Source organism: Bombus vosnesenskii, unplaced genomic scaffold, assembly GCF_011952255.1.
Source record: "Bombus vosnesenskii isolate JDL3184/JDL3185 unplaced genomic scaffold, Bvos_JDL3184-5_v1.1 scf7180000013264, whole genome shotgun sequence".
NCBI lineage: Eukaryota > Metazoa > Arthropoda > Insecta > Hymenoptera > Apidae > Bombus > Bombus vosnesenskii.
Window position 1 is genome coordinate 4,806,290 of NW_022882924.1, and position 12,606 is coordinate 4,818,895.

At 46.0% G+C, this 12,606-nt stretch overlaps 1 protein-coding gene across 2 annotated transcripts in view; it reads left to right on the plus strand.

Moving 5' to 3' along the window:
* LOC117239695 (sodium/potassium/calcium exchanger Nckx30C) overlaps nt 1-12,606 on the plus strand; it is a 45,223-nt gene extending 32,617 nt beyond the window's left edge. For both annotated transcript variants that reach the window (XM_033505475.1, XM_033505485.1), the window contains exons 6-7: nt 3,017-3,269; nt 7,649-12,606. In XM_033505475.1, the coding sequence (XP_033361366.1) occupies nt 3,017-3,269; nt 7,649-7,889 (494 nt within the window). In that variant the 3' untranslated portion in view covers nt 7,890-12,606. The remainder of the gene's footprint in view (nt 1-3,016; nt 3,270-7,648) is intronic.

Sequence of the window (12,606 nt, forward strand, 5' to 3'; positions counted from 1 at the left end):
TAAAAAGTTGAAGAATTTCTGGACAGTCAACGGACCGATCGAGAATTTGAAAAATCTAAGATCAGGTTTGATCCCACACCTTATCCTATATCGAGCATATTCAAAGCGTTAAGAGTATTTTCATAGCTATGACAAGTTTCGAGCATCGGCTCGTTAATCTTGGAGGCGACGTATCTTCGAAATTTGTGTCGCACGCTCTCAAAACAATTTCATGTGATTCGATCGTGCCGGATTCCATAATCGAGATGCGTGTTCGAGATTGCGGTATAACTAGAAACGAGTGAAATATTTTAGAGAATTTTTAAAATTCGTCGCGTGCCTGATATCGAGAGACGGCGATTTTAATGCGTCGTTTTTTCGTTTTCTATGGTTAAATATGGTCAGCAAATATCGACAACGCAGATAAAGGTAATACCTAAATCGGTCGTTGTTTCTCGTTTATGCGGTGGTGCATCATTTATGGAGTAGGCGAAATCAAGTATTGTTTTTCCACGCGTGAAACGCGTAACATGACGTTTCGAGATATTAAACGGCGGCGTGTTTTTGACACTCGATTCGCAAAGTCGGAACAAATCGTTTTGAATATTCCAGGCATCGATTTAAGGACGAGTCGTTGTTAACTTTTTAAATCATCGACCAACGATAAAAGTTTACCGCGTGCAGAAATTTTTGACGTGTATCGGTTTTAATCAAGCGCGTGATCGAACGATCCATTTTCCTCTGTGCATGGCCATCGCGAACGAAAATGTTGCGCTGCAAGCGTATGATACGTTTCTCGTGTCGCGGTATCGGCAAAGCAAAACGCCGTTCAAGCGGAATGATGTAATCTTTGTAGGCGAGCGGTTAGTCGATTCACGAGCAAGGAAACTCGCTGCTGGGTCTGTAGAACGTTAGAACGATAATCCAGTGGACCATTCTCCTTGCTCGTCGTTTTCCTTTCTTTTCTTCCTCGGGCATTTAGTTAGGACGTCGAACGTGCTCGCCCGTACGATAACAAAATTTTCCAAAAATAACAAGCGAAATTTCCTTCCGTACTTGGCGGTGCGACGAATAATCGCAAGCGGATATTTCCGTCCGCGTGTTGCATTATTTAACGCTGGACCGTTGGATCGGGCGAGCTACGCAAAAATATTCCATTGTCTTCGAAAAAGTCTATTCTTCAGCGATTCGATCGTATTTCACGTTCGACCGGATACCTGTTATTTTCAACTATTAATCTTTGCTTTCTCCCTTACGACCGAGTTACGTCCCCAGCTCTATTGCTTTCTATCGCGTTTTATGTTTAATGGCTTTACGTTGGCGGTAAATTTGCATTCGTTGGCCGTTCGCCGTTCCCCATGGGACGCTCCAAGATACGTTTTCACTCGCTTTCGTTGATTGATACCGACGCATTCGTGACGTTTGAACTTTTTCAATGTCGCCTAACGCATAGACTTGCCGAATGGATATCGAGATCGAACGATGCAATTAAACGGCGCTGCAAGATGGACGACAGGCGGCACGCGCGTCTGTTATTCAAAACGGTTTCCTGGGCTGCCATCAATCACGGACGTGCTGCATTATCACGGCCTATTAACGGGTCTGCATTTGAACGCGACACAATGCCAACGACGAAAGATGATATTGACACGCTAATTTCGAATCGACGACTGATTGTTACCTCGCGCTGGCATTCAGCCTGCCGCGGCGACGAGCAGTAGCTTTTCATCGTTGCGGAAAATTTCGCCGCGGCCTCTTCGTTTCAATTTTTGCCCCAGGAGTCGTCAAACATTCGTTTCTCCGCGATAACTGACCCGTTCGAGATCGCCACTGAAATAAATCTCGATATATCGTCTCGAACGTTATTTCGTTGTCCCGTGGCTACACGCGACTATAACGAGAAAACAACTTCCTTTAAGAGGGACTGTTAACTCGAAAAATTCATGCCCGAGCTTTGTTCCCTGCACGCTTTCTAAATGCCAGCAGTTCGTTTTCTTTTCCTCGTTCTGCAGGTATTCGCCACCGATCTTCGTTAGATATAAATTGGACCCGATGATTAATTGGAATCTCAATGTCAGGGTAATAATTAAGGGGCGCTGCGCGAGTACGCGAAGGTCCGTTTTTCTGCAAGCTCGTGAAGAGGGAAAGAGGGCCAAAGTCGAACGCACGAAACGATTCTGTCAGATTTCTCGCGATCAACCTTTTTTCACCGTGATGAATTGTAGCCAGAAATAACAGCACAGGATCTATGTGGCTACCGAATAAAGGCAACGATGATAACGATAATAACAATGAGAAATTTTGCCAGCGGATGTTATCTTATCGATCCGACAGATGCGTATCAAATTTTGTTATCTCAAAGAGGAAAAAAAAATGAGAAAGGAGCGGGAACAATTAAAAGAAAGGGTGGCAAAAGGTGAAAGGTGAAAGGAAGCGGAGGAATTAACGAGTGACAGAGAAGACAAGGGAAAAGAAAAGAAAAGAAAAGAAAGAAAGAGGGTTCGTTGTACCTTCTTTCGCTAGAAAGAGCGTAGAATCGCGAGCTTGAGTCTCGTTAAGTCCCTTCATTTTTCTTTCGCTTCTATCGTTAGAATAAACGATCTGACGGAAAGCTCGTTCTCGGTAGCAATAATATTAATACCGGCAGGAAATGTTTCGATTCTTATCCACCTTAATGCGGTTGCAAAGATTCCAGCTTAGATTTCGATTGTCGCGATACAGAGTCTTGGGCGTGGTACTTTACAAATCGACTCCCTCTCCTTAAACCAACCTCACGAAAGCCTACGCTCTCACGAAAGTTCGCCGCGGTATTCTAAATTCGATGTTCGAGCAAACACGCTTCACAAAAAAAAAAGAAAAAAAAAAAAGAAATAAAAGAGAGAGGGAGAGAGAGAGGAGAAAGGAGAAACGGCAAACGCGAAGTTTTCCAAAGGAAAGAAAGGGGATTCGATTTAAGCAGGATATCCTTTTAACCGGATACGGGGGGAGGAGGGCGAAGAGCCACGTTTCCGAGGTCAATTCGTCCGTTTTCTCGCAGGGAAAAAGTTCTTCGCGGTGACGTTCATCGGCTCGATCTTCTGGATCGCAGCGTACTCGTACCTGATGGTCTGGTGGGCGAACATCGCCGGCGACACGGTTCGCATTCCGCCGGAAGTGATGGGCCTGACGTTCCTCGCTGCCGGCACCAGCATCCCAGACCTGATCACCAGCGTCATCGTCGCGCGAAAAGGATTCGGCGACATGGCCGTCTCCAGCTCCGTTGGCAGCAACATCTTCGACGTGACCGTTGGGTGAGCTCTATATTTTCCATCTTACAACGTATTTCTCTTCTCTTCGTGTCTCCTTTCGATATCCTCGCGCGCATAGCTGTCACCACGCGCGAAACTTTCGAAGCTGGCACACGGAACACGGATGAATGGAATTGAAAGAAGAGTACGATAGCTCGACTTTCGATCTTAGGGATTCTTGGTCGACTTATCCACGCGTGGAGATCGGTTACGAAAGCAACGCGCACTGGTCGTAGCGATGGGTAAGGGAAGCGACGCAGGAAACTGCGAGAGACAAATAAACGCAAGAGCTTCGTTTCTTCGGTTCGTATTCGACCGGATAATTTATCGATACTTGTTTTGTCTGCAGTCCGATGTAGGTCGCATATGGATTTATACGGCTTGCTCGTAAACGGCCATCGCTCGACGTTATCGAGGACATCGGTTATGGCAATTTTCATGCGGGACACACAATCTGCCACTGACGATAAAGCTGCTGGAAAATCGCGACGCGCTTTACCCAACGTCGATGAAGGAACATCGATTTCCAACGTTTTTAAAGTTCCGCGAAAACCATTCGCAGACAAGCTAAATACTGTTGGGTTGGCAACTAAGTGATTGCGGATTCTGTCGATACCACCTAATGGCAAAATCCGCAATCACTTAGTTGCCAAGCCAGTACACGTTAACTTCAAACGTATCGCCAATGAAGATATCGTGTACGCGTTACATCGACGATCGTATTTCCTCTGGCACGAACGTTCCCGTTTGCACACAGAATCGCCAATTGAAATTTAACCGCGTCTATTTCATATCACAATTACGGGAATTTACGTTATAAAGACGGAGATGGGTCGAGATAGATGGTCGGCGCATTATTCTTCAGAAGGCGGTTAAGGCGCGAGTAATAAGATTACGTCACTTTGAGCCAGTGGAATCTCTCGTTAGCCGGTATTCATCTCGGTGAAACACTTTACGACGATCCTCGCCGGGTCTCATACTTGTCTACGATTATTTCAGAGAAATCGAGATCTTAGTTGTATGACGCATTCAGAGACTCAGGAAGAAAGTCAACGTGGAAAATCCTGCAGACATTTGTCTCGTTCATCGTTCTAAACGTTGTGTCGTGATAATATAACGATAATACGATAATACAATGTACGTTAATTATTGTTATATCTATATATATACATAGGAGCTATACTCCTTGTAGTATACATTGTCTGTTACGATATGAAAAGTAGTCATCTCGAGAGAACGAATAACGAGCCACGCCTGAAGGTGTAAAAGGATTTATTCGCAACAAAGATCAACACGTTTGCAAATTTGGACATTTTTGTTGGTCACGATTCGAGAACCGAGATGCCCATGAATAGAATTACCTTCGAATTTCGGCTATTCGTTTAACTCGCTATATTCATCATGCCATTAAGTATTTTATGGACAACAATTAAACATTCTTATTAAAGCGTCTGAAGGTTTAAACTGTTTAAGATCGGAGAGTAGTCCGATGATCGACGGGAGAAAATTTAATTTAATTTAATTTGTTCTGTTCGTCTGACTTTATGTAAATTCTCCTATTAACAAAAATTGTGAAATTAATCGATCGAGTAATATAGGAAGAATGAAACGAGACCTGACCAGGACACGGTATAGCAGGCTGAAAACGTCGGCTTTCTTGAAAATTATATTCGCCGTTTAGAGTGGCTGGGATTTTTCGTCGGATATGTCGGAAGAAAACTTAAAGAGTAGTCGTCATCGTGCATAGTATTTCAGCCACAGTCACCACATAGCTCACGCGATTACATGACTTTTCCTTTCGTACGTCGGATAACACGCGAAGTTTTCTTAAGGCTTTCGATCGATCTGGCCGCGGAGAAAGAAGGTGTCTTCAGGGAACGGAAATTGCTCGACGTCGGGAACGATTACCCGATGAAAGGAACCAAAGAAACGATCTTCCGACAGATTCGCCGATCGCCCACCTATTGGAAATATCGGAAACATGTGCACCGGTACAATCTATTTAATTGTATAATACAGATAGGCAGTGGGGTGGGGGGACATTGACCTCAGGTCGTCGCTATCGGCGAACGAAAAGTTTCTTCGGTTCGAGTCTTGATAGAATTTCGGGCTGTTTTAAGTATTCTCGAATCATTTAATCATTTAACAAAGTCTGGAAACGAGAAACTGCGATAAAAGTTACACGAACGTTTGGCTAGGTAATCGAACTGACGTAATTCCTATGAACTTTTCATTTACGCTATGACTTACACGGAAATCAGTCTCTATATAGACGCTGTTCCGTATACTTTTCTTTTAACAAGCTACGGTTACCGCATACGATAAACTAAGCGTACTTCGTTTGCATTTATTGCTTTTCTATAACGTAAAACGTAGATATCATTGAAGATAAATAACATGATTGGACGGAAGATCTACGTAAGCGATTTTTAATACGTTTACAATCCTTCTAAAAGAGGGTTGCTGTGTATCGGAAACTGTTCGCCAACATAAAGAAAGAAATCGTCCTTCAAACTTGGAAAATATATTATCTTTCTTCTTGGGCGGACCGATACCGCCAGAGGATTTAAATATCCATTATTCCGCGGTAGTTAAATGACATTCAGATTCGAGATGATTAAATTACAAAGTTTCGAGACTCGCAGAGCTCTCGTGCGCCTGAAATTCTTCCAAGTCGTTAAATGTGTCGCGATTTTGAAAATTCCCATCGAGTCGAGACACATGGTCCGACTCGGGTTCGCGCGAGCCGAATTGTTGGAAAACTCGGAAAGCGGCAGAATCGCGCGGCCGTTAGCTAGTTATTGTACGAACAGAATTCAAGCGTATAAATTGGAATTTCATCGATGATCAAACGAAGCCAAGAGGAGACGCGTAGAATTGGTCATTGCGCCAGCCCATTGAAGTATTCTCGCTATTCCTCTGTAATAACGTTCGCGATTTACCATTCGCCATTCGTTTCTCCCTCCAAACGTCCTCTTCCAAGCACACACGCGCACACATCCTCGCCGGGATTATTATATCGTTGGCGCGTGAAATAGCAGAAATACCAATGCCAGACGCGACTCATTTTCCACGATGATATCAGAGAGGCTCTTCGACGATCCTTTTCTTCGTCCTCTGCCAAAGAATCATCCCCTCGTCCGCTAGATTCGTCCGCAAATATTTTCTCGGCTACGACGCGCTGGATCGTACTCCGTGCTTCCTCCCGATACCGATATTTTCGCCAGAGAAAAACAAATAATCGAAGCTCGACCGCGAGAGTTGTTAGGAGTAATCGAGTTAATTAATTTAATCGTCTTAATGGCGATAAACTTCGATGGGTAAAAGTTTGTCTGGAAAGTGGGGCAATAGCGATTCGAGGGCTCAGGGAATCGACCTTATCAGCCAGAACGATATATCCAAGCGGAATCCGAACTGATGCTGCGGATAATCGTCTTAGGGACAATAACAAACTCGAATCGAAATTACGCTGGTTACGCGCACGCCTGCTTCGCGGCAACGATAAACGCAAACAGAGTTTCGTCCTGGTGGCTGAATTTTTTCTCGACCTGAACCAATCGACCGGTCAGCCTCTTTCTCCAATCCCCCGAAGCGTTACGCGTTTGCAGATGAGAACGCGTGTGACGCGACGATCTATTCGACATGAATTTGGCACCGCGATTTACCAAACGTGCGCGTTCTCTTAAACACAGCCACGAAGAAGGTTACCGTTTTTGGGCGCGCATTTCCTGGCCAGCGGATTCGACATTCGACGGCCTAGTCGATGGAAGATCGATTCGCTCGCACGCATCCGTTGCAGGCGCGCCAGCTGGCAAGTTGCCCGAGAGGAAAACGGGGTAAAATGCGAAAGGGCGCGTGCGTATCTCGCAAGACGCTATTCTACCTTGAAGATTGCGATTAGAAGCAGCCGGACGCGTAGATAATGCAAGACGATTCGGCGTGAAACAACAGCCGCGTCTGCCAAATGCGTTTCTGCCGCGTTGCCCGTGCTCGTCAATTTTCCTTTAATATCCGTGTTCGCGGCCAGGAGTAGGAACAGGTAACGAGTAAACTGACAAGCGACGGGATGAAGAAAATTCGACCAGGTCGAATCCTTTGGTTGCGAGGATGACGTATGTACCGGATGCTGGGAAATCTTTCTTCCGACCGAGAAGTTCCGATTTGCTTCATCGTCAGGCAGAACGAGGTCACGGGCCATTTGGTTAAAAATAGTCGAGTGTGAAATATTTACGTATCGAAAAGAATCGTGGATCGTTTCAAAATATTTCCCATATAGATACAAAAATATAGGACGTTTCCTCTAGCTAGTTGATAAAACCATAGAACTGGATTAACAGATATTCGAAATTCGACTGGATTTTCCGTTGTATTTCTGTCCTCAGGCTTCCGGTACCGTGGCTACTCTACGGCTTGATCTACGGAAAACCCGTGGAGGTGAACTCGGTGGGCATGGTGTGCAGCATAGCGATCCTCTTCTGCATGCTGTTGTTTGTCATCATGAGCATCGCCTGTTTCAAGTGGCGAATGAACAAGGGCCTCGGGTTTACGATGTTCCTCCTCTACTTCGTCTTCGTTGCCGTCTCGCTGATGTTCGAGTACGAGTTCCTGGTCTGTCCAGCCTAGGAACGCGGACCAACCGAGCGATCCAGAGGTCCAGCAGAGACGGTAGATGGACGCACATTTACGGGTCTCGTCATCGTCATTATCATCGTCGTCGGCGAATCGTCCACGGCCGATGAGAACAATCTTCCTCGAGCGCCGCATCGATCGAAAGAGGAACGACAGACAACAGCCTTCCCGAAATAACAACCGAAACAATGTTGATGCATCACATCCCCTTCCCTCGTTCCCTAAAGAATCTCGTTACTCTCCCATCGCCGGTTTAACGATTAAACGGTTATTACACGTCACCCAGGTTACGAAGCGTTTTTGTTCTAGTCGAGATACGTGTAAATATTGTAAAAACCTTGAAATACCTGAAACAAAATACTCGTCTCGTTAAGAATTTTAGCGGCGAATTCTGTTCGACGAACAGCCGTAGTCGTCGCTTTGTCTGAACACAGCGAGCGCGTCGGCCAATCGTGCCAACGATCGCGCCAACTGTATCTACGTTTGCGTAATCTAGAGAGAAACAGATCGCTACGATCTCGTTCCTTTTTGCTATTTCTTCTTCCTCCGACGCTACTTCTTCTTCTTCTTCTTCTTCTTTTCCTACCGTTTCTTCTTTTATCTCTTCTCCGTAATTCTACTCCTTGTTACTTCTACTCCTATTCTACTGCTTTTATACCACGTTGTTTCTTCCCACGATACTTATCCTAGATGTAGCGTCTCGATTCGAACAACTCGCCCGTCGAAGCCACTCGTTAGACTCTCGCACGCTCGAAGCTCGACGAAACGCCGTTTTCCAACGCGATTTCTCTCGAGGATCGTCGAACGCACGACCGAGTTTAGAGCAACCGGTTTACCCGCGGCAGAAGGCATCCGATACGTCGATGTTTTCGCTTTGATACGCGACTCGTCAAGTGGCGTTAGTCGTACTGCCAAATTGTTTCACGATGGAAACAATGAATTCGACACCGTGTAAAGTAAAATATATCGATCGAACGAATCCACGATTCGTGCCGCTAGTTCCCGATCGCGATCTAAAACCGGTTGACGCGATTTCATCCGCCGAGTAAGCGATCGACGATCTCTCGTTGCACAGTGGACGGCCTGACGGCTCGCTGATTTCTCACTATAAAGTGCAACACTTTCTTTTCGTCTATAACCGTAGGATCTAGCCAAATCTACTCTGTCGTGTTCGTAAAATCTGCACGGACGCGCTTCCGACGCTCGACGCTTCGTTTTCGAATTCGTTACACGCGATAGCGTTAGGCAACGTTTCCCTTTCGCCGTGTATTTTTAGTCACGCGCGAAGAACAAGGCAACTATCGGAACAACGTTGCGAAAAATTCATTCAGGGACAAAACATGCGAGTGACAAACGTTCCGGCTAATTGGCCAGCAGCGTGTCACCTCGATTAATCGCTCGAAACTCGCAAAGCCGTTCGATCCGCGTTGTGTTTGCTCGATACCATTGTTCCGCCTAACGCTATCCCCCGAGGCCGTTTTTTCCGCGTACGGCTCCGCGAAATTACATTGTCTCGCGAACGAAAACAGTAGCCGTGGGAGGAAAGAGACGGCGCGCGAGGGTCGGAACCATGACGAAACGCGGCGAACTCCGGCTCGCCTTCAATCGATCGGCCACGCGTCGCGTTTTCATTGACCGAAAACGAATCCGCCGATCGTCAGCGCTCTAACGTTGTACGCAGAGAACGGAAGCGCCGATTCGGATCGCGAATCGCCGAAACGACGGTGGATCGATCGATCGTTTCGACCATAGAAAATTGATTATCTCTCTTCTAATTATTCTACACGTGTAAGAATATCTTCGGTATTTGGAAAGAATCGCCGACGTTGAAATCGAAAAAAGACCACCCTCGTTTCAGCAACGATTTTACCGGTAGAACACGCGCCTCCGGTTTCCGGCGTGCCTGTTTTTAACTTCGATTAATAGCTATTCAACTAAATCTACGTAAGAGACACGAGAAGAGGTCGAATCTTCCTAAACGCGTAGCGAAACTGACGAAACGCAGTCTTCGAGGGGAGTCGTCGTGCAGTCGACTCGAACGTCATTCGAAACGAACACCCGCGACGCTTGCTCTGCACCTCTCTCTTGATGGTATTCAGTTTACGATCGAGTCGCTGCACGCCGTTCTTTCTCTGTAGAAGAGTAACGCTAACGAACCTCCAATACCGGAGATCACGGGGCAAGTAGAAAAGTGAAACGCTCGAGGCAAAAACGAAAAAGAGACTTTTTGGTTACTTAAAGGAAAAAGGAGGGAAAAGAGCGTGGTTCCGTGATCCCGGATCGAAAGCGACTCTCACTAAGCTATCTTTCGCTGACATTCTTTCGAGTTTTCGATGTCACGCTACGTACGTTCCGAGCGCGTAGATTATAAACAAATAGGTATAAACGTGATATCGACTAAGATAAGGATACTGAAAGCGGAGAAGGCGAAATCGCAGCGCGACTGCGGTTCGACGAGAGGATTAAAAGGAACGACGTATATATCCGGAACCGCCTGAACGCCTAACAGCGGCCTAGCTTTTTACTAAAGAAGAAAAGAAAAAAAACACACAAAAAAAAAAAAGAAATACTCGCACGACGCAAAATGCTGTTTGCGGATGCAGAGAATCAAATCGTAACGAGGAGAGACCAGAAATCACGGTGAACCGGAGAAGAAACGGAGTAGAAAATGACAAGCGAACCTAACCGATTCGGTAACGAAATTAAACGAGAATTCACTTCGCGCATACTTCAAACGTTGTCACACTTTTGTATACTCTCGACTATCGAAACTAAGAGGAGGAACCATCGCGGTTCACGGTTCAAGCAGCTTTACGCTCTAAGAAGCGAGCTCGTGTTTACGGCGCGTTCACCGTACCCACGAATCGTAGTTGTTCTACTCTTTAGCCGCTGCTACATCTCGTTAATATCTCGTTCTCGCTCTTCGCTACGGGACTCTTACGAAAAACGTCCGTAGCCGGGTGCTGTTTGACTCTCGCGTTTCACCGACTTTTACATCTTCTAGCATCGAACTAATCTTACGCTTCTACTACTATTACGATAATTCTACGTTGATCCGTGGCGATCGGCCGTGGTAACGCGTTCTCGAGGACCGACTTGGCGATAGCTCGAAGAAAGAAGAGGAACGTTCTATCGGAATAGATGCGATCGCCGATCGTCACGTGGTTATTACGCTGCGTCGCGTCTAATTGTCAGCCGTGTTCGCCTTATCGTCTACCGATACTACTTCAACGAGGAAGTTTCGTAGTCTGTCGAGAAACGAACGGACTAGGCGTTCGTCACGCACATGCTCGCCAAACGCTGGGTGGCTTTCATCGATCCTCTCGCATCCGCGGATCGTTCTTTCGAAAGTGGGCTCTCGATCGTGCCAGTTTCCATCGAGAAAATCGCAGGATCAAACGGGAAAAGGCGAAGCGTTCTCGAAGCGTCCGAACGAAAGGTACGGGAAGGACAATGAGAAAGTGAATGCAGCGGCTTCTCACGAGACGATTTGACATAACAAGCGCGTAAATATAACGACGAAAGCAGCAGAGGAACCTTTAGCGCGAAGTAGCTGGTAGGACGTAGCGTTTCTTAATAGTTTCGTAAACGATTACAAGAAGCAAGTAGCGAAAGATGCACAATACGATCTTCCCGAAGTACCGATCACCGATTAACAAAACGATTAAAGGATACCAGAAAATGTACATACACACACATGCGTACACGGACATACACAGGACAAGCACACACACACGCACACATATACACATATACGCGAAGACACGTACAGAGACATATGGAAAGAAGAGAAACAAACGGCGGCGCCTCTTTTTTGCAATTTAGCATTTTTAGTACCACGCCGAGGAAGAGAGTGAAAGAGTGTGTATGTGGAAGAGAGAGAGAGAGAGAGATTCCGTGTAGCTTCGATTATTATAAACGTTTTCAATCAAACATTTGTTATCGTAGCGCGTACTGATACCGTAACGATCGATTATTATTATTATACAAAGCTCGTCGAAACATAGAAAAATCACACGCAACCAACAGGTTCAACGCTGGCGACGTTTGATCGTCGCGGAAGCGATCCGACCTGCGTCGAGCACGGGTGTGGCCGAGGCCGCGAACGAAGTAACGCAATCCCTCGAGCTTCCGGCCTTCCTCTCGTACGAATTCCTCTTGCATTCGATCAACGACAGTGAACGAACGATTGACAAAGAAAGCCGAGCATCGTCTCTACGAAACAAATGTTCTTCCTGGATTCAACGACGAGAAATGTGAACGCGAATCGTCCGGATGGGTAACGAAACTCCGTACGTTCTTTTCGCGGAAATTTCTCGTCCCGAATCGAAATCCTGTACAAAACGGAACGCAACGTAGTTTAACGTATTCGTGCCCTTAAAGAGAAAAGAGGGTAACGATAAATAGAGAGTTCGTTAGGTTGTTCTCGTTGAAACGAAAACGGATGAACGGGAAATCGCGTGATAAGGCGAAGGTCGAACGGGCGAAATGCTCGAAGCTCGGGGTATTATCGCGCTCGTAATTTGTACTTTATAATACTTTAGGATAAACATCGTTGAGGGTTGAAAGGGGACATCGAGTTTCAATTCTAATCTTTGAATTTTCGACGCGCGTCTCGCCGTGAGACGTAACGGGACACACATCGTTGCGGCCGATCCCATATTTAACGGCTCGAGATTCATTTTTATATATTAAAAGAGAAAATAAAAAA